Below are 25,042 nucleotides of genomic sequence, written 5' to 3'. Positions count from 1 at the left end.
CCCAACAGAAAATCTATTTGACCTAATCTTTAACCATATCTATATCTTGGTATATTCTACCAAAAAAAATGGTAGCTATAACACTTTACTTAGATCTATCACATCAGATACATAAATATATTAACAAGAACAATGTATACTTTTTCTTTTATGAGACATAATAATATTTGTGTTATATGTGTCAAGTATAAGAGAGACATTGATGTGTCTACTTTCAAGTAATTCTTTTTTATAATTACGCTCTATATTATTTACAATAACATTGATCTTGTGACAAGAGTTGCTTTATATGCAGTAGTGGACAGTATGCGTAAAAGACGATTTCCCTTAAGCATATAGACAAGGAAAATTGCAGTTTATTACAAGTTAGATAGCTATAAAACACAGAAAGTCGTGCGGAAGCTGTTAATATACATAATCATGCAAAGAGCGCTAATGCAGCAGTCCTTGTCTGCATTTGGGAAGACAGTGTCTGATGACTGTCTGTTGACAATTTTGGGCCATTAATTATGGGACATAGAGAGGTGTTCGATTTACCGTCGAGCATTCGATTTTTATAAGGCGTCGCCCTTATAATATCGATGACATTCTCTTATTCATTACACGGATGAGCCATTTCATGAAACGACCGATCATTCAGCAAGCAATGTTTACACTCTCCAGAATTGGTTGCTTCCAATTTTCATCTGGATAATACGATAATGACGGAATCGTATTGGAGGAAGCTTGTAGAGAAGATCGGTATATGACAGTGAGACACATGAAATGATATACCACAATTACAAAACTCCCGACGAGAAAAATGTTTACCTGGCAATATGCTACAATTAGACGTACTCTGCTCGGATTCTAAGCACACAGGCCGATGATTCAGAACGTCGCATAAAAGGTTCTCTGAGCATGGATTACTGGCCTTGCACGGATTCTGGCATAAACGATCCACGCAAGTCTCGCATTCCGTGCAATCCGTATCCAAGTTGCAAGTCATATTTATTTTATTCCAAATAATTTCAGGCGTGCTGGATTGTTCCGTAGAATATTGCACTGTCGCATATTGTTCTGTTGTAGAATATTCTATCGTAGGATGCTGTTCCATAGTCGAGTATTGCTTTGTAGATTTTTCAAATGTAGTGAGACTCTTTACAGTAGAATATTCTTCTGTATTATGCTGTACCGTAGTAAAGAACGATTGCGTAGATGTGACAAGCTGTTCTTCTGTAGTAGAATGTCCTTCCATAGGATATTCAAAAGTACTATACTTTCCTGTAGTAGAGATCTGTTCCGTAGATTGTTCAGGTATAGTGCGTTGTTCTGTAGTGGAAGTCTGTTCTGTCGATTCTTCAATAGTAGTATACTGTTTCGCAGTAGTAGCTTCTTCTGTAGGTTGTTGTGATGTTTTAAGCTGTTCCGTAGTAGAATATTCTTCTGTAAAATATTCAGAAGTACGATGTTGTTCCGTAGTTGAAACCTGTTCTGTAGGTTGTGCAAGTGTAGTGTATTGTTTTGTGATTTGTTCTGATGTCGTAAGTTCTTCTGTAGTAGAATGTTCTTTGGTAGGATATTCAAAAGTACTATACTTTCCTGTAGTAGAGATCTGTTCCATAGATTGTTCAGGTATAGTGCGTTGTTCTGTAGTGGAAGTCTGTTCTGTCGATTCTTCAATAGTAGTATACTGTTTCGCAGTAGTAGCTTCTTCTGTAGGTTGTTGTGATGTTTTAAGCTGTTCCGTAGTAGAATATTCTTCTGTAAAATATTCAGAAGTACGATGTTGTTCCGTAGTTGAAACCTGTTCTGTAGGTTGTGCAAGTGTAGTGTATTGTTTTGTGATTTGTTCTGATGTCGTAAGTTCTTCTGTAGTAGAATGTTCTTTGGTAGGATATTCAAAAGTACTATACTTTCCTGTAGTAGAGATCTGTTCCATAGATTGTTCAGGTATAGTGCGTTGTTCTGTAGTGGAAGTCTGTTCTGTCGATTCTTCAATAGTAGTATACTGTTTCGAAGGAGTGGCTTCTTCTGTAGGTTGTTGTGATGTTTTAAGCTGTTCCGTAGTAGAATATTCTTCTGTAAAATATTCAGAAGTACGATGTTGTTCCATAGTTGAAATCTGTTCTGTAGGTTGTGCAAGTGTAGTGTATTGTTTTGTGATTTGTTCTGATGTCGTAAGTTGTTCTGTAGTGGAACTTTCTTCTGTACTATATTCAGATGTGCCACGTTCTGTAGGAATATATTCTGTAAACTCTTGCGAAGTAGTGTATGGTTCTGTAGGTTGCTGCGATGTTTTGAATTGTTTTATCGTAGAATATTCAGGAGTGCTATATTGTTCTGTAGCCTGTTCTGGTGTCGTAAGCTGTTCTATAGTGGAACGTTCTGTGGTAAATTCAGATGTGCCATAACGTTCTGTAGTAGGAATATATTCTGTAAACTCTTCGGTGTATTGTTCAGTAGGTTTCTGCGACGTTCTGAATTGTTTCATCGTAGAATATTGCTCTGTAGAGTATTCGGAAGTGCTATATTGTTCCGTAGACGAGATTTGTTCTGTAGATTGTGCAAATGTAATGTATTGTTTTGTAGTCTGTTCTGGTGTCGTAAGCTGTTCTGTAGTAGAGCGTTTTTCCGTGGTAAATTCAGATGTGCCATAATGTTCTGTAGTCTGTTCTGAAGTCGTAAGCTGTTCTGTAGTGGAACGTTCAGTGGTAAATTCAGATGTGCCATAACGTTCTGTAGTAGGAATATATTCTGTAAACTCTTCGGTGTATTGTTTCGAAGTAGTGTATTGTTCTGTAGATTGCTGCGATGTTCTAAATTGTTTTATCGTAGAATATTGCTCTGTAGAATATTCAGGAGTGCTATATTGTTCTGTAGTGCTCGATTCTTGTGTAGTTTCTTCAATATTTATCGTAGACGTTTCAGTATGCTCTAAAATATTCGGAGATACCGTATGATTTGTTTCCATAGAAAGCGTTGTAAAACTCATCGTGCTATTTTCCACATGTGATTCAGTAATTTCTTCTAACGGTTTTCCTGTCAATTCTTTAGATTCTGTGGTCAAATGTAAAAAAGTATAATACTGTGTAGTAAAATATTCTGTCGTTGTAGCTATTGAAGTTTCTTCAACATTTATATTAGGAACTTCTGTAGTAGGAACCATAGTTACATTTTCAGGAACTTCTGTAATGTTATTTACTTCCGTCGATTTAGAAATTGTCGTTGTTTCAAGGCCCTTATCAGAAATCGCAGTTGTGGTAGAAGAAAATAAATTTTCTGTAATAGTTTCTTCTGTTGGAGTAAGAGAATTAGTTGTCGATTCAATTTCGGAAGTAATCGTACGTGCTGTTGTATACTCCGTCGAAGTAGTTTCAATAAAATCAGTACTTTCGAATATCGAAGTGGTAAAACGACTAGACGTAACGTTCTCTAAAATATCAACATTTGTCGTTGGAATCAAAGTATCGTTTGAAATATTAATTTCAGTTGCATTTAATATCGAAGATACGCTTGTCGATGCGACTGTCGTATCCGATACACTTATTTCGGTGGTAATATTTTCCAACAAATTTTCAGTAACTTCGGTTAAAGGAACTGTACTTTCCTCCGTGTATGAACCGATTGATATCTCTGTGGTGGAAATAGGAGGTGTAGATGGCGGAAGATTAGTGCTCGTTGTCGTTCGTAATGTAGTGCGAACGGTTTCGGAAGATGCGTGATCTGAATCTATAGAACGCAACGTTGTTACGCCGCTATATATACAATGTTTATCGTTAGGATCGCAACTGCAAATAGGCCTGTGCGCTTCAACCCGGCATTGAACTGCCAATCGACACTCGTTGATACAGGGATCAACGCAGGAACTTTCGACGCAGGCTTCTACGTCACTGCAGTCATCATCGGACTCGCAAACTGGCTTAGGCATGGGGTGAAGAACTGCTGCGGATACAATATAACGTAAACATAATAACTGATAAAGTGGTAAAAAAAACTGAAATCGAGAAGCGATTTTAATTAGGGCTACGCTACAGATCAGTTTACAGTTCATTTCAATTACTACAAATTAAGAGTTAGCATGCTCGCATTGTAATAGCTAAGCTGATTATAAGAAACATTATATTTTAGGTCTTTACAGAGACAGATGTAACGGAAAAATCCTTGAGAATAAATCGGCAGAGGAAATCGGCAGAGTAGAGCAGGAGTTTAGGGTATAGGGAAGATACTTGTAACGTATAAGATCTGTAACTGGGAACCTGAAATATATGCGTCCAGACAACAAAACAGGAAAAAAATATGCATCTGCATAATGCGTCATCGTATAAACCAATTTCGTGAATATATTAAAATAGTTATAAGCGATCATAAGAGGAGAGTAAAGTAAAATTTTCAGCATATTTTGCTGTCTGAACGATGAAAAGACTGAAAAGTAGCAATCGTATGTCTCGTGTAAGGCCAGGCAATGTAAAGACGTGATAAAAACGGCTAATGACAAGACTCAGACTTAGTGTTTCTGAGAAATGGTGTTTACCTTTCATGCATCCATATTTAGTATCTGGCACAAAGCCGGGGGGACAGAACTTGCAGATAGGCTTGTGCTCCTCCACGTAACAGGGGGCATCAGCCGGACAGGTGGAGTTTCTGCATGGGTCCACGCAGCGATAGTTGCGGCACGCCAAGTCTGGAGAGCAGCCACTGTCTCGCAGGCAAATGGAGAGGGAGGGATTGCAGTTTTTGGTGCAAATGCATACGGGACGGTGGTCCAGGACATCGCAGGTTTTATCGGCCGGGCACGGTCTTTTGTTTCGCACGTTACAGGGATTCTGACATTTCCCGTTGACGCACGCGGCGTTCGACGGGCAATCGAAGTCCCTCGAGCAGGTGAGCGTGTCAGGGGCGCAGGTCAATTCCCCGATTTCGTTGACCACGAAGCCGTATTTGCATACGCACGTGGGCTTGCGATTCCGTACCTGACACCTCTTGTTGACCTCGCAGGCATACCGATAACTCAAACACGGATCACGACACTCGCCTGTCTGGGAGTGGCAGGAGAGGCTCTCTGGGCAGTCGTAGTCGGAGGAACAACCGATGCTCGGCGTAGGTTTAGGATTGAGCGTATCGCATTTAGAATCTGGATGGCAGGCCGTGTGGGGCATGCCGATATAGCACTGCGGGCACGAACAACGCGGCTTGTGCAGAACCACTCGACACAGAGCATTGATCCCACAGGCACCGCGTAGCGCGCACGGGTCCAGACATTGTAGATTTATGCAGGCTTTTTCATTGGGGCACTCTAAGTCGCTGGTGCATTCGCGCTCTATTATCACACACGATAGTGGTGTAGTTGAACGGTGTAGAGTCAGTCGTGGTGGGTCGTGGTGGTGGGTGGGACAGGAAAAAAAAAGAAAAAAGCATTTATAAGAACTGTGAAAAGAAACTTTCTCACAAATAACATAAACCACATGCTTTGTATTTATATATGATGAAAGTAGGGTAGCTCTGTGAAGAAGTATAGAGATAAATAACAACGACTTTACAACTTTTATAAAAAAAAATATATATATATATATATATATATATATATATATCTTCTCGAAGAAATTACAAGCAGCGATATTTACAACACAAGCCCCCACAGATTTCAGAATATAGGAGGAAATAATAAAACCCGTGAATATCAGCAAATATCAAGCATGGGTATATGAGAATGTCCCTTTCGCAGTTCCCAATCTGTACTAATCCTAGAATATAGAAATATAATAGTACGGTGTCGATTGTAAATGTACCTCCTTGTATTCAAGTGGCACTATAAGGTTAACGAGTACATCCTCAAGACAGATTGGATACTGAAATAAACATTCTACATATAAAGTTATGTGTGAGATATGTGTGAGATACGTGTTCTTTCTCTCTATAAAAAATTATGTACAGTATGTCTTATATTGTATATATATATGTATATATTGTATATATTTATATATGTACACACTTGTAATGTTGTACTCTCTTTGCTGTGAGTAAATATATGTAAATATTCAGTATCGCGTAGCGATTATATACTGCTCCAATCACATCTGTCTCTCATGTTAACGATTTCACTCGATTAATACATCTGTTTATTATTTAAAAAAAAAGTCCTACCAGACGATACATGGTTATTCTACGGACCATGTTCCTGTGATTGTCAGTATTGCTCGCTAGTCACAAATGCTGTACATAAAATTAATTAATCTGCTCGGTTAAAAAGTTAGTAATAGGCTGTTTTCTTACCTGTCGTGCACTCGATATCGGGTGATCCGCTAGTACCTGGTGGACATCGGCAGACGAATATAGCTCCGTCCCGAATACACTCGGCATTCTTTCCGCATCCATTCGTTCGACAGTCTCCTAAATCTCTATCCGAGCTACCTGTATCAGCAAATTATTAATGACGCTAGTGCAAAAACAATAATTTCGAATAATAACTATTTTTTGCTACAATGCTGAAATATACTTTTGAGATATTGTATAATCCTACTCTTTCTATCTCATACTTTATTTATTTAATAAAATATTATTAAAAAAGATAAGATTTTTCTCTTCGTGTTTTTTCTTTCACAGGCGTCGAGCACTTTTATTTATTTCAATTGGTTAGTGTATATCTTATTGAATCGTTTATTAAAATGAAAAAGGTAATACGTACATGCGTGCATCGGATCGCCCGATGGATGATTCGATGGGCAATAACATTGCGGTTGATTCTTGTAAATTCGACAGGCCGCGTTGATTCCGCAACGAGTGTCCTTGCAGAGATCGCCATCGCAGAGGCACACTTGATGTGGATCACCGTGGCATCCTGGATCACACGTGCATTCAAAACCATTTAGAGTTTCTCGGCATTTCGCGTTAACACCGCAAGGCCTTCGTAGACATTCGTCTCCGCCTGAAAATGATCAAAGTACATATAAAATATATATTTAATTTGTTTCTCGTTTGTAAATATAATTTTTACACAAACGTAATAGACTTACCTTTCTTGCAATTGATCTTTGGATTGCCAAAATGTCCTGGCGGGCAGGAACACTGCGCCTTCCGGTTGATCACACGACATTGCGCGTTGAAGCCGCAAACGCCATGCTGTAGACACGGATTTGTGCAGACTCCGTACTCGCTGCAACGCTTATTCGGCTCGCAATCGTCGTCGTGATGACACTCGAGTTGATAGCATTCCTGGCTCGGTTCGCCCTGGTAGCCTTCCGGGCATAAGCAGACCGCGCGATGACTCGAGACGCGGCAGAGTGCGTTTATTCCGCAGGGTGATCCATGAGCGGAACACGGATTCTCGCATTGACCATTCGTGCACGACAACGATGACGGACAATCGGAATGAGTGCGACAGCCGACCAGGCACAAACCTCCATCGCATACGTAGCCCTATATTTAATAAGACACAATTTTTTAAATAACATTAATTTTTACAATATATTAATATTAATTTAATTACAATTAGATATATATAATAAAATATTAATTTTTATAATATATTAATAATTAATATTAATAAGATATTAATTTTTACAATATATTAATTAATATTAATATGGATATACATATTTCAAAAAGCAGACTAGAAAATTCTCAGAACTCACCTTTGGACACGCATTATTGATGTCGCACTTGATGCGGCACTTGCCACTGTAACAAGCCTCTCCGCAAGAACAGTCGTTCTGATTATGGCAACTGGTGGTGCAAAAGCCGATCTCGTCACACTCGCACAAACCCTCGCAAGGAATCATGGTCTTGGCACAATTGATTAACGCGTTGCCGTAATAATTAGCGGGACAGCTACATTGAGCTACGTGATTCACGACGCGACAGCCAGCGCACTCTCCGCAGGCCTTGCCACCCTCGCACGGACCTGAAGATAACAACGCATATCAATTGCATGTCTCAATTACGTAATTAAGAAGTCTATAGCTGAATTCCGTAAAGCGCATATGCACGCATTTTCTATAATATACGTGACGTGTACTATAGATAAATGCGCGCATATGCGCTTTACGGAATCCAGCCTATAATACATATTTTTACGATGTAAATATAGATAATTTATAATATATACGCAATCGTATACTTACTTCTGCATTGATTGTTGATACAAGATTCATCGCTTGGACATGTGTTGTCGCTGCGACATCCAATGTCGCACAGGCGATTTTGACATATCTGATTCGCGACGCAGTGATCGTCGCTGTTACATATCGCTTTACAAATACCGCCGTCGCATCGTTCATCGCTCAAGCAGTTTGCATCGCTGAAAAAAATATAACATTTAACATACATATCGGATCATCGTGAGAATTCACTCGCTCACATTCGTGTGATCTCTTACCTTCTGCACGTGGAATAACAGGATCTGCCGTAGCACGTTTGTCCCGGTAAACATTCGAGGTCGGACGAGCAACCAAGGAAAGCCTGTTTGCATGCGATACGAGCGTCTCCTACTAAAGGCGACGAGCATGTGCATATCTTTTGGTGATTGACAGTCGTGCACTTGGCATTTACACCGCAAGCGTCAGCCAACGAGCATGGATCTGTAAAAATAAGGATGAGCAAGATATAATATACATTTATAATCTCTGTAAAGTTGGCCTCCATTTTTAAAATTAAGAAAAAAAATTTTATTAGTGTTCTGGATGCTCCTCGAAGGTTCTAGAGTTTCTCTATTGAATTTTTTAATTAATTTATATTACTTTATATAATTATATATAATAATTATAATCAATTTATATAATTATATGTAATATATTTAATATTTATATTAATTTTATTAATTTTATTTAAAAATTTTATTTTAACAGAGAATTCTCACCTATACACTGGTTGTTTATACAAGCATAATTATCCTGGCACTCAATGTCGGCCCGACAACCGGAACCGCACACCAGTCCCTCGCAGATCTCGCCGCTCCTGCAGTCCTCGTCCCGTCTGCAGAGTGATTTGCACATACCGGAGCTGTCGCATCTCTCGTTGCTCAAGCAATTTGCATTGGTCGAGCACACAGGTGTACATGTACCGGCGACGCAAGCCGTACCCACAGGGCACTCGCGATTGGCCGTGCAGATCGTTCCGGGTGACCTTAGGCAGGCGACCTTGGCCGTCGGATTCGGTATGAAACCTGAGGGACAGGAACACGTGGCGCGCTGGTTGAAGACGGTGCACTTGGCGTTTGGTCCGCACGGCGTGGCCTCGCATGGATTTACGCACTTGTTGCCCGAACAAGCCTCGTTCGCGTTGCAATCCTCGTCGGCGCGACAGCCGAACGTGCACATGTTGTTCAGGCAGATGTGGCCCAGGAAGCAGTCGTTGTCCAGCCGGCAGGTCAGCAAGCAGTTGCCGCGAATGCATTTTTCGTTCAACGCGCATTCGTCGTCGATGGTGCAGATCGGCAGGCAAACGTTCTCGCGACAGGTGTTGCCTTCGTTGCAGTCCCCGCTTCCTAGACAGGACACTGGCACTGCGAGCAATGATGAATTCGTAAGCAAAGTGACGAGAGATTATTCCAATTATTGTGGTAAATATTGAGTCGCGTTTTTTACACACTTACATCTTACGCATTCGACTTCGGAGTTACCGGTGAAGCCTGGTGGACAGCTACACTGTTTAATGTGACTTCTCACTTTGCATTCGGCGTTTATGCCGCAAGCTCCTCTCACGTCGCACGGATCCAAGCATTGTCCGCTCAAGCAAACGTCTGACAAGTTGCATTCCTCGTCCGACTGACAGGAAGCTAAAATAATATTATTTATGTTATTAAATGCGGTAGAGTTAGAAGAGTATCTATTCTCTTATCCATCTATTGAAGTTTGATGTTTTAAGATTGCTTTTACTTACGTCGACAAATGCCCTCGTAACAATAGGTATTGACTGAACAGTCAACGTGGGACGAACAGATCACCGGTTTCGGACGACATCCTACGCTCAGATTATTCGGATCGCCTTCATAATCGGCGCGACATTTACAACTCGCCGCATGATTACTCGCGATACAGTCTGCGTTTGGACCGCACCGGATGCGTGCACAAGTATCTAAAATAGAAAGTTAAATAAGACATATATAATCTTTTATATATTACATATAATTATATAAATTAATTATAATTATATATAATTATTATATATAATTACATATTATATATATAATTATAAAGTAATATAAATTAATTTAAAAATTAATTTAAAAAATTAATAAAAGGATAAAATTATAAATTATTAAATTGACAAACTTAATATGCATACCGAAACATTTCGGTACATTATTAATATTGACGCATTTGGCAGTTAGCGGGCAGTCTGTGTCCTGAAGACATTCTACCGGCGGTTGACAACCACTATTGTAAGCATCTCCGACTGTACCGGGCTGACAATGACATTTGAAGTGCCCTCGTGAATTTTCACACAATGCACCTGGTGCACAAGGCGTATTGGCGCAATAATCTATCAGTTCGCAAGCATGCGTAGGTTCTCCCGTGTATCCGGGTTGACATGTACAAACCTATAAAGTCAGAAAAATCGCACATTACCATAAAGATCATTACTCTCTCGGATGAAAAAATGCAATCTCAAAAATGCTGGAACGAAATAATTACTTGGACATGGTTCTCCGTTGTGCAAATCGCATTTACGCCACAAGGATTATGAGCAAGGCAGGCAATTCTACATCTGTGCAGATCGCAGATCTTCTCCTGAGTACAGTCTTCGTTGACTTCGCACTCGATAGGCTGACAACCGATCTTATCGTCTTTAGAATTTCCAAAGAAACCGTGATTACAGGAACACGTTGCGGCGTGATTATCAGTCTTACATTCAGCATTACGACCGCAGAGTATCAAATCACAAGCTGCACGACACTCCGCCTAAACAATTAACAAATTAATTTCTAAAATGCTTAAATTTTATGTACTTATAATTAATAATAATATATATATATACATTATATATAAAATTATATATGAATATATTTATTATTATTTTGTGTATAACAAAACGTAAAATTACCTGTCCGATGCTATTTTTGATGCACTTTTCATCGTACCCACAGTCATTGTCTGACGTGCAACGTAATTCTTGAACACATATGTTATTATGGCAGTATTGATATTCCGGGCAGCTGGAATTACTTCTGCAAGTAGGCTGACAGATACCATTGATGCAGAGCTGATCACCGATGCAATCTCTCGTACTTCCGCAAAGTGCTGCAAGAGTTGCAATGAAATATATGCTTTATAACTCGTGATAAAACTTAATTTTACCATCTTTTACATAATTACTTGATCTTACCTGTGCATATACCTCCGTTGCACACAGAACCGGTTGCGCACTGCGAGTCGGTCTTGCAATACTGAAGCGGAGTGCATCCGAGATTAGGATCACCTGTGCCGCCAGGTTGACACGCGCACACCGCGCTATGATTGAGCGCGGAACAATCAGCTCCATGTCCGCAAACGTTCGAGAGGGAACAAGGATCGACGCATTTATGATCGAAGCACGCATCCGATGGACCGCAGTCGCTATGATAATTGCATTCCAAGTGAACACACTCCGTCTAAAAATGCAAAGCGTGTGGTTAGAAAGTCGATTAAAGTCGAATATAAAAGGTATTATAATATTATATTATATATAAACGAATATATAACGCTTTTCTTACTTCAGGCTCCTGGGCCCTCGCCGGCCATGTTGGAATTGTGACGTCAGAGGTGAGAAAGAACGTTAAAAATTCTTGCGTGCCATTTTGAGATAAAAGATATTTCGATGAAACAGCACTTCAGATGGCTTTAGCACACTTTTATATTCCGAAAACTATCTTTTTCTCTTTAAAATCAATCAACAGCTGTAAAATAACTGTGATATGAGGCCTGATCCGTAGTCTTGCATATTCGCAGTCATTCCGCGTGACAAAGTCTGATATCACAATTATTTAACGGTTGTTGATCGAGGCTATCAAGGGAAAAAATAGTTTTCAGAGTACTTTAAAAGTGTGCTCAAGCCATCTGGAGTTGTGTTTCATCGAAATATCTTCTAAAAATGATACGCCAGAATTTTCAGCTGTATTTTCTCACCTCTAACGTCACAAGTACCCAGGAGTCCCGATCCGCTACGTTGCACACATGCACATCTCGCGTGAAGTTGATTACATATAAGGATCAGTTCACCGGTTCACCGTCAGGGCGGCGACACCACTGCGCAGGCGCAGAAATCTTGCGGTCGGTAGTGGTGGTGGGGATTAATTTCTCGCGAGACGTGCAGCGTGGCGGACGTATGGGATGCACGTGTCTAATGGAAAGGATAGGAAGAGAGAGACGGTGGGGCTGGTCAAGCGAGGTGCTTGACTGTGAAGTTGGGTTTCGCCGTCAGGTGGCGACATCGTTGCGGAGAAGTCTTGCAGTGATGGGAGATGGGATGGGAATTGGGAATCAGTTTCGCACGAACCGTGCACTGTGTAGCGTAGTGAATGCATGAAGAAGCGCAGGTACTTATGTCGAAAGATTCTTGTAGTAGGAAATTTTATTTTTTTTGTTCACATTCTGTTAAGATTTAAATATTATATTTGTATCTATTGCATAATCAATTAATATATTTTTATGCATGCGTTGCAATTTTTAAGATTTTATTATCAAAGAATAATATATAACTTCTCGCTTCGCGCGCGTAATTATAGTTAGATTAAATGAAATGTGAGAAAAATATATATATAGATTTATATAGAGATTATATAGATATACATATATGTATATAAAAAATATATATCTCTAATATATAAATAAATATATGTATATAATATAATTATATATATAGAAATAAATTTAAAATACTCACTGCTGGATTTCCTGTTGTCTGCCCCGGACATCTACAAATTGGAACGTGATCACGTGCAAGACACTCCGCATTTCTACCGCAAATTCCCGGTGTATCGCATGGATTAGTGCATCTATTATCGATGCAGGCAGCTGAATTTGGACAATCGGAATCCGTGAAGCAATCGCCCGGTTGCTTGCAGCCAGTTTTAAATGGATCTCCTACTAAACCATGCGGGCAAACACAAGCGAACGATCCCTCCGTGTTCTGACATCTACAAAATTTCGAAATTTCGAGATTTTATTATGAAAATGCCGATTGAAAAATTATAAGTAATAATTATTATATTATATTATTATATTGTATATTATATTATATTATATTATATTATATTATATTATTATATATTATATTATATATATTATATTATATTATATATATAAAAATTGTAAATTTTGCTTACGTAGCTGAGGAATGGCAAGGATTTTGCAAGCACTCGTTAACGTCAGCGCAGATATCGCCGATGAGAACAAAGCCAGGATAACATTTGCATACGCTGACATGGTCGATGGCCAGGCAATTACCATATCCGCAATTTACTTGATTGCAAGGACCTGAGAAGACAAAAGTGCAAAGGTATAGAATAGATCTGATATTTACATATTTACCGCACATTTGATATTTTTATTAAAATACATCAAATGCAACCCAATTATCATCGATACAAAATATTTCAATAACTTACTGCTGCACTTGTTGATCTCCTGATTGCAGTATTTATCTGTCGGGCAATCGCTGTTGGAAAGACATTCTACTTTGAAGCAGCCCGAGGCATCGCCGATGTAGCCAGGTTGACACTGACACCCAGCTGTGTGATCCAGAACGGTGCAAATAGTATTTGAGCCGCAGTCGACGAAAGAGCACGGATCCGAACAGTTGTGGTGAACGCAGGCCTGCGTGTCCGGACAATCCGTATGCGCGATGCATTGATGCGGCAGTGTGCAGCCCGTTCCTACAGGATCGCCCGCGGTGCCTTGAGGACAAGTGCAACGATAAGATCCGTGGAGATTAATGCACTCGGCGCTCGGATGACACGGTTGATCTTCGCACTCATTTATATCCAGACAATGTTCCGGACCGACGATAAATCCGTGACTGCATCTGAAAAGGTAATTAAATGTTTTATAAAATTTTCATAAAAAATAAAATATTTATTTGAGTATATGCTTGTATATAAGCAACATACATATATATATATTTAATAAGATAATTTGACGAGTACCTGCACTTGTTGTTGATGCACACTTCGTCGCGTTTGCATCCGATATCCGACGTGCAGCCGGCCTCGCAAGAACCATCGATACACAGTTCGCCGGGCAAACAGTTACTGTCGCCGTAACATATCTTTACGCAAATGCCATTCTTGCAGCGTTCACCTTGCGCGCAGTTGTTCTGTTCCGAGCACTGACATTGACACAATCCCGAGACGCACAGATGTTGACTGGGACAGTCTTGCGGAGTCTGACATACGCTCGGCACTCGAACGCAACCTTGTTCCGGAGTAGGATTACCGTGGAAACCGAGAGGACACGTGCATGCGACTGCATGGTTCGAGCAACTGCAGATCGCATTCGGTCCACATACGTCTTTTCTTTCGCAAGGATCTGGAAACGGATCACAAATATTTCTCTTTATTTCAGGATCTTACATATATCTTGTTTTATTAATTTATATTAATTTATGTATTATATATATTTCAAGAATTAATGTGTCTCAAAGTTACATCACATACCTTGACACTTGTTGTTAATACATGACTCGATAGTCGGGCAGTTCTTATTGCTACGACAGCCGAGAATGCATCCTCCGCTGACACACGTCTCATCCACTTGACACTGAGAATGCGAAATGCATGACACCATGCACTTGTTGTTGATACATTTCTCTCCGTCCGAGCAATCGGCGACCGAGCGACACACAGCTGAAAAAACAAGAAGAGTTCTCAATTTCTCATAATATTTTTAAAAACTTTTCAAATTAAAATCTTTTAATTTTTTAAAACAGACTTACTATACATTAATCCACTTAATTCATAATTAAGAGACACTAATAAATTAATTAATAGAGATTAATTAATAAATTAAAAATAAATTAATAATAATTAATAGAAACATCGAGTATTACCTCTGCATTGTCCGTCAAGACAGACGCTGTTCTCGCATTCGGAATCCACCGTGCAGTAATTCGTACCCCGGACGCAGCCGTGTTCCGGGCCCTTCGAGGACGGCACGAATCTGTGGACGCACCTGCAGCTCGGCCGACCGTTGACGATCTCACAGAACGCGTTGGGACCGCACGCGTTCTCGCATGGATTCACGCAGCGATTTTCGTGACAGACGGAATGCACCGGGCAGTCCTTGGGGCCGGAGCAGTGTCCCTCCGGCTGGCAGCCGTTTACGTAAGGATCGCCCACGTGATTCGGCGGGCACCGACACACCGGTTCGTTCGTCGGACCGGCGACGCAGAGCGCGGTCGGATGACAGGAGTCCGGACGGCACGTTTCGACGGCGACGCACTCGACGTCGGGCACCGGGTTCGGGCGCAGTCCGGGTGGACACTGGCAGATCGCCCTATGATCGTCCGCGATGCAAACGGCATTCACCCCGCAAGCGTTCTCGTCGCAGGCGTCGTAGCAGGTGTGCGTGAGCCGGTTGCAGAGCTGCGCCGGCGGGCAGTCGATGTTGTAGACGCAGGGCACCGCGCGACAACCGGATGTCGGGTCATTAGGGTCACCGGCGTACGATCCGGGCGGACACTCGCAGTTCGCGACGTGATTATTGACGACGCAGAGCGCGTTCGGGCCGCAGGAGACAAAGTCGCAGACCAGTTGACAGATGAGCGGACCGTCCGGAGTGCCGCGACACGTCTGGTCTTCCGAACACTCGCTGTCAGTGGTGCAACGGTTCTCGCGCGGGCTCTGACAGCCCCGGCGATCGTTCGGATTACCGGTATAACCCGGCAGACACTCGCAACTGCCGTAATGATTCTCCGCCACGCAGCGGGAATTCGCGGTGCAGGTGAAACCGTCGCAGAGCGACATGCATTTGAGGACGCCGAGCGCGTCCGGCTTGCAGGCCTCGCTCGAATGACAATCGTTGTCGCTTATGCAATCGGGTACCGATGGTTTCTCGCAGGATGACAATACCGGGTTCCACTCGTAGCCGTCTTGACACTTACAGGTGGCATGACCCGGTACAAGGTCAGGCTCGCACTTCTGATAGGCGCCGCACACCACTTTGCTGCAGGGATTCACGCAGTCGCGCACGCCGCCGTCTAAGACGATGCAGAAGGAACCTGGCTGACAGTCCGAGTCGTGTGTGCATCCTGGTATCACGGATTTGGATGGCTGACAACCCTCGACCAGATTACTCGGATTGCCCTGGTAACCGTCGACGCACAAGCAGGCTGACACGTGATTCTGCGTGATGCACAACGCGTTAGGTCCGCACTGCAGCTTGCCGCAGGCATCCACGCACTTGCGAACGCCTTTACCGATCTGGAAGCAAATCTCCTGGGGCTCGCACTCAAGGTCATTCGAGCAGTGGCCATGCAAGTGACAGCCTTTGTGCAGATCGTTGGGATTGCCGCTGTAACCTGGCGGACAGACGCATGCTCCGTTCTGACAGACGGATCTGGGGCCGCATTTTATGTCGCTGCATTGGTTTATACACTTATGATCAACGCAGGTGTAATCGAAGGGACATGGTACAGTGTCACTGCAGACGCAAGTCGAAGGATCGGCGCACGGGCCTACTTGCACCTGTCGACATCCGACGAAGGGATTGCCGAAGAAGCCGTTCTTGCAACGACAATCATAGCTTCCGATGGTATTAATGCACACCGCGTTGCTGCCACATGCATTTCCGTTGCACTCGTTGATGTCTAATGAAGAAATATAAAAAGATTTTTAAAATTCTTACTTTTATGTTTATCACGATTAGTATTCAAATATTAGAAGAATGAAAATGCTATGGCGATATTTCAACAAAAATATCATTCTGTTAAATGACAACATTGTTTCAAATAATTATCGAGACAACATGGAAAGATTTATACTTAGAAAATGATGAAATTATTTAGATAAATAAATAAATTGCATTTTTCAAATATAAATAAAGCGGATAGATTGTTATAAAATTTTTTTAGAAGATCGACAACTCTTTCTTTGCAATATATTTACATAATATTTGTGTAAAATTATTCAATTATACTCTTTAAATTTTATAATATAATTTAAAAAGTATAACAATTAAATTAAATTAAATTAAAATTAATAAAATTAGATTAAAATTAGCTATACTTACCAAAGCATTGAATAAACGGATTGCCAGCGAAGCCAGGTGGGCAGAGACACTCGATAGCATTAGGACCTGCGTTGCAATGCGCATCCTTTCCGCACACCGCGGTGGAGCAATCAGATTTCTCTTGAACACCGCAACCGTGATAAGGATTCCCGTTAGTACCCGGATTGCAGACACATTTTGAATCTTGAAGACCGTACTCGCAATGCGCATTCTTCCCACAGGTTGGATCGCAATGGGGTGGTTGAATCGCTGCACATATAAAAATAAATTATTTAATACGTGTTATTTGTAAATATTATTTCTTTTTCTAGCGAAATATTCGTAAAACGATATAAATCTCATTACAGGCGCGTATTACACTTACGTGGCATGCAGAGCAGATCGGGATTGCCGACAAAGTAGGGGTTGCACACGCATTTATTCGTTAAAGGATCGCACACGGCTCCGATGCCGCAAACCACCCCCTCGCATCGTCTCTTGCAACGTCCGCTGATGCACACGCTTGGCTCGGCGCATGGGATTTCAGGTGAGCAAACATCCGGCACGCATTGTCCACCAGGGAAAGGATTGCCCATAAAACCTTCGATGCATTTACAGGTCGGTCCATCGTAACTGACGATACATTGAGCCCCGGTGCCGCAAACAAAGCCATCGCATTCTGTATCAGGTAAAATTGCATATATAATATGTGATAAACAGCTGATATCTCTCACCAATTAATAATATTGACAAAAAATAAATGTACACGTAAAATTATATTATAAATTACCATCAAATATTTTTTAACAAACAATTTATATCAATCCTTTTTAATGAAAAAAAAAATCTCTTAAATATATTATTTAAATATATATATTCATAAATAATATATATAAATATAATATATATATTTAATAAATGTATATATATTGTATATTATTAAAATACAAGATATACTTTTATTGTCAATGAATCGTGCAGTTTTATCCAAAAATTTGTACTCACGTGAGACACATTCGTTGTTCTTGCCCTCTGTGAAACCGATCACGCATCTGCACCACGCGGCGTGCTTATCGGGCTCGCAATACGCGTTTGGACCGCACGGTATATTGTCGCAGGGATTAACGCAGCTTCCTTGGACGCATGCCAGATAATTTTCGCAATCGTCGTTCGAGGAACACTCGCTTTTTCCGGTCGGAACTCCCGTACAGCCAGCACCGTAAGGATCACCGATCATACCTTTGGGACACTCGCACACGTGATCTCCCTTCGTGTTGATGCAATACGCGCCATGACCGCAAGGATTATTCGCGCACTCGTTCACGTCGACGCAGCCGTGCTGCGGGTCACCTTCGAAGCCAGCCTCGCACATGCATCGCGGCGGATCGCTCGGCGTGCATTTCGCATTAATGCCACATGGAAAGCGGTCGCAAGGATCTGCAATAACAAAAAGTACCAGTAGAGACGAGAAATGACGTAGAAAATATTAATCACGAAGCTGTAATATGTGAAAATAATTATAATATAAAATTGCATTTTTCGTATAGACTCACTCTTGCATAGATTTCCCTGGAAGGGATCCGTGTAGAACGGCGGTGGACACACGCACTCGCCGGGTTGCACGCACTTCTCGTTGGCCTTGCATTCGTTGTCGTTGGTGCATCTCTTTTGGGCTGGAGAGCAAAGGCCGTTGTAAGGATCGCCGCCGTATCCGTGCGGACACACGCATTGATGGGCACCTGGTAGATTGATGCACTCGGCACCGTAACCGCAGACTTGGTGTCCCACGATGCACTCGTTTATATCTACATGCAAATTGATAATTGATTAATGGATCTCTTATCAAGAACGATTATGAATTCTGCATTTCTCTCGACACGATCGTCGTCAATTAAGGAATTTACGTTCAACCTACCTTCGCAGGATCCATCGGATTTAGTCGTGTAACCTTTAGGACAGGCGCAATAGCTGACACCGCCTGCAATCGTTATGCACTCGGCACCGCTCGGACACTTCTCGCCCTTCGAGCATCCAGCCAGCATGCATTTACCATTGACGATCTTGTATGGTGGTTGACACTGGCATTCGATGCTGTTGCATTCTGCGAATTTTCCAAATTTAATAATAATTATCATACGATATTATGAATATGTACAGAAATATTCAAGTATAAATATGTACAGAAATATAAATCGAAAATTGTGTAGCCTACCTTCGCAAAGTGAGAAGGGATTTCCATTGAAGCCCGGTGGACACTGACACTCATAGCTGCCGGGGAGATTTTTGCAGATCGCGTTGACGCCGCAAGCGGGCTTCTCTCTCAGCTCCATACACTCGTTGATGTCTCTGCATTTGCCGGTCTCGTGGTCGCGCATGTAACCGCGCTGACAGATGCACACGCTACTGCCCACGAATTCGTCCTTAATGCACTGTTCTCCAGCGGGGCAGGGCGTACTGGAACTGCATACGTGAGGTGTTTTGGTCTCCTGGCAGCCGCCGCTGTAAGGATCGCCCGTCATTCCGTTCGGACACTGACACGAGAAGGAACCGGGTTCGTTGTTGCAGATAGCACCTGGTGGACACGGATTTATCGCGCACTCGTCGATATCTCGGCAACCTCCCTTTACTCCGGGCTTTCCGGTGTAACCGTTGCTACAAAGGCACGTCGCCACGTCGTTCAGGAGCATACAGTGAGCGTTCGGTCCGCAGGATAGGTCTTCACATGGATCTGATCGGGCAGATGCAAAAAATTACGGGCTGATGATATTTTGTATACATAAAGAAATATAATTTTTTTGTATTTGATATAAAAGAAGTTATAAAATATTACATCTGAAACAAGAAATGTATCATACTTACGTCTGCAATCATTTCCGACATTGGGCTCGGGACATAGACATCTCTTTTGCTGATCACAAATAGCGTTTCCTGGGCAATCGTCGTCGACCTCGCACCTGACTATACCGACGCACTTAATATAGGGATCGGGATCCGGTATGGTTTCTTCCGGACAAGTGCAAGCGTAAGAACCTTCGGTGTTAGTACATGTTGCTCCATGACCGCAAACAGGTTTGGTACACTCATCGAAATCTGTGTTTATTTAAACAAATAAATATGTAAGTACTAAACAATAATTGAATTGGTATAATTTATAAGTAAAGCTATATATCGATAAATTTATTATTAAATAATATATAATTATTTAATAATAAATTAATAACAGATTTTTTGTATAAAATTGCAAAATTGATATTTATTGATAATTAATTATTTATGTCGTGCAAGAGTTTTACCTATACATTGTTTGAAGGCATTTCCTGAAAATCCAGGTTTACATTGGCAACCGAAACCACCGGGTGTATTCGTACAAATAGCATTTTTGCCGCATCTTCCAGAAGGTCCATTTACTGCATCGCATTCGTTTATGTCTAAATATAAAACCGTATTTATAAAAGAACGCTCCTGTATGTGCAAAGAAATAGTTTTCAAATATCTTGACTCATTCGTTTACTCACCGACACATCCAGCCGCTATATCGTTTGGATTAAAGGTCCAGCCATCTTCGCAAATGCAATAAGCCTCGTGGCCGTCGGCCTTACAGAAGGCATGTTCTCCACAAGTTACCTCATCGCACGGTGCTTCGAAATAATAGAAATTAATTAATTTTATAATTTAATTATAAATAATTAATTTCTATAATTTTTTAAGAGGGAGTTCTTGTTTTCGCTTTTTATGATTTTCTTTGAATAAATTTTTTCTTCCTAAGATATAACATTATTGTAATTTATAATTAATAATATAATTGATGGTTACCTTTGCATGCTATGTGGGGCGGAGTACCAACGAATCCGGATTCGCATTCGCAATGATAGCTTCCTCTAGTATTCGTACAGATCGATGCGGGTCCACAGGGATTAGAAAGACACTCGTTCAGATCTACACACTCGGCACCAACGGCCTTGAAGCCATCCTTGCAGAAGCACTGCCCTTCGATGCACTCGGCGTTATTAACGCAATCGAAGTTCGATTTGCAGAGAGTCGTCACGTCGGTCTGAAAATTATATGACGATGATATCTTACACTTTATATTCATAACATTCATCTTAGAAATAATTTTTTTTTATCAGACTCAATTTTTTAGATCTGCGAATAGAAAATATAAGTAATAAATGATTTTGCGGCTTTACAAACAACGGAAAGAGAGAATATGGCTTTGGGGAAAAGAGGTAAAACTGTATAAAACCGGTTTACATTCATCTTGGTTTAGTACACAATGCCGCTTCGTTTGCTTCCTTTTATTTGTCACCTTCGTAAAGAAGAACCGTGGACCGGTCCAAGGTGTAGAGTAGGTCTATTTTTGAAAGATGTTTGTCTCGGGATATTTATAGATCTTATATATACATATATGTATGCACGAGGTGACTACTTAAGACAGGACACGACGGGGTTATTGAATTATTACCTGCTCGCATGCGACTGCCGAACCGGGGTTGGCACTATACCCCGTTGGGCAGATGCAATTGTAACCAGGCACCTCGTTCTTGCAAATCGCATTCTTTCCACAAGGATTCTTCAGAGCCGTGCATTCATCGATGTCTAGAAAAAAACGGGATATAATAGACAATAATAGAAATTTATGAGTTCTCAAATGATTCAGGTGCAAATTAGCCAGAGAACCGTCTTAATATTTATATTTGTTGAGCGATCACTTTAAATGATTTATGATTTGCGACAAAACTTGAGATGGAATTTTACGTATAAGTTTATGTGTCGTATAATACAGAAAATATTTAAGAAAAAAATATACATAAATGCATTCCAGGATGCACATTACGATATGCAACATGGAATTCTATTTACAATTTTATCGCAAATTATAGATTATCTAAAGCAAACTTGACAGACTAAGAAAATATGATAGGAGAGGGAAGCATAAATGTAATTTTATGCAAATATGTAATTTTTAATTTATGAAAATATACGTTTAAAAAGAAAATTGTAATAAATATATCAAAATAATCAATGAAGGATTGGATCCGACTATCATATGAGCTATAAATAAGCTAACCACTGCACTCCTTGAAAGGGTCGCCCGTGTAATCCGCCTTGCAGGTGCAGACAAAGCTGCCGATCGTGTCGGTGCATTCGGCATTCTCGCCGCATGGATTGCGCTTGCATTCATTCACGTCTGTTAATCGCAAGATGAGTTTTATTAATCGTTAATACAAACATGCAATGAGGTAGATTAGAATCATAGCTTGGCTGTGACTGACTTTCGCATAGGGTTAGTCCTTGGCCGACGAAACCCGGCGGACAAATGCACTTGTACGAGCCCGGGACGTTGATGCATCTCGCGTTGGTAACGCAAGCGTTCGCGCCAACGCACTCGTTTACGTCGACGCAACCGTGCGTAGGATCCATTTGATAACCGGCATGGCATCTGCACTCGAAGCTACTATTGGTGTTTACGCATTCCGAGTTCGCTCCGCAGGGTGAACCTTCCTCGCACTCGTTTATATCTGTTAGTGACGGTTAGTTAGTTAATTAATTCTTGGCACGAACGTGAACGCAAAAGTCTGTAAGCTTAAGCGAATCAGTTACAAGTTACAGACATATATTATGACACATGAACGAATCTTGGAATCTAAATTCTAGAGAAACTAGCATATTTTCATTATTTTGATGAGAGATTTTGAATAAAAGGAATTTTGTGATTGTGATCAGAATGATGATAAATAATGTTATATTACTGAAGCACAATAATTAATGGTATGTAATATTTATGTCGTTCCTACGATGCAAAATTTTATTTCTTACTTATCGCATATAAATATATTAATGAATATAATAGTTTAGCTCAGTGCAATAAAGTATAATAAGTGTGTAATTGTAATTATAAAAATTTTCTCAGAGTTTACCGTGACAACCTGACCATGGATCACCGTCCATTCCCTCAGGACATGAACACCGGAAGCCACCGTGTACGTTCGTGCACAGAGCGGAACGTCCACAAGGACTTCTTAGACATTCGTCGACGTCCCTGCACTCTTCATCAGGACTACCGTCGTATCCTTGAGGACATTCGCATTTATGCGCGCCTGGTAAGTTTATGCATAGTGCACCCTTTCCACAGGCACCCTCGTATTCGCATTCGTTGATATCAATACACTAAATTTAAATAAATTTATTATTATATATACATATAATAATAAGACTAAATTATTTCAGATATAATATGTAGAGAAATATTTTTAAACAATCATAAAATATTTAAATAGTTTCACAATAAAAAACATAATTAAAATTTTTTATATAAATGTTTTTAATTGGAATATTTGTCTATGTAATTATTAATTAATATTAAGTAAATATTAAGATTAATAATATCTCCATCATATATAAATAGGGGTCTGATATAATAATTTAAAAAATTTCTACTAAAGTAATACCGAGTCACGCGTTTATTATTATGCACTTGAATTGATCGTCTTCTTTAATATTTTATATTCCTGTTTATTATTATTTTTATGTACTCACACTGTTGTACGGGTCTCCCGTGAATCCGTCTTGACACGTGCAGGTATAATTGCCAGGTATGTTGTGACACACGGTGTTATCACCGCATGCACCTGGTATCTCGCACTCATTCACATCTTCGCAATGCACCTCACCGTCGCCGATGTAACCGGATTTGCATTTACAGAGAAAATTTGAAGGAAGGTTGCAGCATTCGGAATTTTCAACGCAACGCCCCGCGAGCGCTGGATCTTCGCATTCGTTGATGTCTGTACAGATATGATTTTATAAATATAATTAAAACACGTATATACGACAATTATTATTGGTTTGTGAATAATAAACTTACCCTCGCAATGAAAGCCATCGCCGCGATATCCGGGAAAGCAGGAACATTGAAAGCTGCCAAGAGTATTTGTACAGTGGGCAAATATATCACAGGGCCGATATTTACACTCATTCTCGTCTGCAATTTTTAATTTTTATCGTCACATAAATATTACTTAATATCTAATTAACGAATAGAAGAGAATAAGTTTACAGTGTATATACTTGCGAATCTATCCAAAGGTTTGCATACAATAGGATATATACGAGTTAATTGAGTATAGTTATAAAAAGGAGTATTATAATTATTATATAATAAATATAACAATATTATGATAATATAAAAGTCGAGTTACACAAACCTGGAACTTGACAATTACATCCTCCAAACCCATCATTACAGTGACAGACCGAATTCAGACACACACCGTTTTGACATTTGGTGCCGTCTTCTTTTGTACAGTCGTCTATAAATAACATTTTTAATAAAATTAGTTCCTATTTTTAAATATACATATTTTAGTTCTTAATTTAATAATTTATATTATTATCATTATTTTACGAGCTAAATTTAAACATACACATTTTTATAATTTGTTATATTAATTTTTAAAAAAGAAATAAAAGATTCTAAATGTTTATTAATATTTAAAAAAATATTAATTTTTCTTTTTTTTAAATATAAAAAATGCTGTGCACATTTGTGATTCATTCAAGAGTAAATGTTAATAATTTTATATATCCACACACAGTATTAGAGGATACATTTATTTGTTAAAAAAAAATATATCCTATCTGACGCATAGGCCATTTTTGCTGGTCATTAAATAAGATTATCCAACAAAAGGAAACAAATCAATTGCGACTATACTGTTGCCGTTTTCTTTTGTACAGTCGTCTATAAATAACATTTTTTATAAAATTAGTTCCTATTTTTAAATATACATATTTTAGTTCTTAATTTAATAATTTATATTATTATCATTATTTTACAAGCTAAATTTAAACATACACATTTTTATAATTTGTTATATTAATTT

At 40.0% G+C, this 25,042-nt stretch overlaps 1 protein-coding gene across 5 annotated transcripts in view; it reads right to left on the bottom strand.

Moving 5' to 3' along the window:
• Dpy (fibrillin-like protein dumpy) overlaps positions 1–25,042 on the bottom strand; it is a 119,844-nt gene that overhangs the window by 61,899 nt on the left and 32,903 nt on the right. For 3 of the 5 annotated variants that reach the window (XM_083037675.1, XM_083037679.1, XM_083037678.1), the window contains exons 4-41: positions 24,365–24,469; positions 24,025–24,141; positions 23,697–23,944; positions 23,078–23,327; positions 22,433–22,678; positions 22,228–22,347; positions 21,622–21,755; positions 20,973–21,210; positions 20,675–20,797; positions 20,453–20,587; positions 20,019–20,249; positions 19,372–19,887; positions 19,075–19,260; positions 18,713–18,964; positions 18,165–18,596; positions 17,545–17,838; positions 17,181–17,429; positions 15,001–16,758; positions 14,609–14,797; positions 14,099–14,480; positions 13,562–13,977; positions 13,280–13,430; positions 12,838–13,090; positions 11,302–11,566; positions 11,020–11,216; positions 10,611–10,877; positions 10,261–10,516; positions 9,856–10,050; positions 9,569–9,751; positions 8,834–9,478; positions 8,354–8,555; positions 8,100–8,275; positions 7,611–7,879; positions 6,993–7,395; positions 6,665–6,904; positions 6,253–6,390; positions 4,514–5,299; positions 811–3,924 (exon numbers count right to left, since the gene is read on the bottom strand). In XM_083037675.1, coding sequence (XP_082893801.1) covers positions 811–3,924; positions 4,514–5,299; positions 6,253–6,390; positions 6,665–6,904; positions 6,993–7,395; positions 7,611–7,879; positions 8,100–8,275; positions 8,354–8,555; positions 8,834–9,478; positions 9,569–9,751; positions 9,856–10,050; positions 10,261–10,516; positions 10,611–10,877; positions 11,020–11,216; positions 11,302–11,566; positions 12,838–13,090; positions 13,280–13,430; positions 13,562–13,977; positions 14,099–14,480; positions 14,609–14,797; positions 15,001–16,758; positions 17,181–17,429; positions 17,545–17,838; positions 18,165–18,596; positions 18,713–18,964; positions 19,075–19,260; positions 19,372–19,887; positions 20,019–20,249; positions 20,453–20,587; positions 20,675–20,797; positions 20,973–21,210; positions 21,622–21,755; positions 22,228–22,347; positions 22,433–22,678; positions 23,078–23,327; positions 23,697–23,944; positions 24,025–24,141; positions 24,365–24,469 — 14,361 coding nt within the window. The remainder of the gene's footprint in view (positions 1–810; positions 3,925–4,513; positions 5,300–6,252; positions 6,391–6,664; positions 6,905–6,992; positions 7,396–7,610; positions 7,880–8,099; positions 8,276–8,353; positions 8,556–8,833; positions 9,479–9,568; positions 9,752–9,855; positions 10,051–10,260; positions 10,517–10,610; positions 10,878–11,019; positions 11,217–11,301; positions 11,567–12,837; positions 13,091–13,279; positions 13,431–13,561; positions 13,978–14,098; positions 14,481–14,608; positions 14,798–15,000; positions 16,759–17,180; positions 17,430–17,544; positions 17,839–18,164; positions 18,597–18,712; positions 18,965–19,074; positions 19,261–19,371; positions 19,888–20,018; positions 20,250–20,452; positions 20,588–20,674; positions 20,798–20,972; positions 21,211–21,621; positions 21,756–22,227; positions 22,348–22,432; positions 22,679–23,077; positions 23,328–23,696; positions 23,945–24,024; positions 24,142–24,364; positions 24,470–25,042) is intronic. The other 2 variants (XM_083037677.1, XM_083037676.1) reach the window with 2 other exon arrangements.

Source organism: Prenolepis imparis, unplaced genomic scaffold, assembly GCF_030444845.1.
Source record: "Prenolepis imparis isolate NDT839.2.m4 unplaced genomic scaffold, iyPreImpa1.0 SCAF_5, whole genome shotgun sequence".
Taxonomy (NCBI): Eukaryota; Metazoa; Arthropoda; class Insecta; order Hymenoptera; family Formicidae; genus Prenolepis; species Prenolepis imparis.
The sequence above is the reverse complement of the archived record's forward strand: the minus strand, read 5'-3'. Positions and strand labels throughout refer to the sequence as shown.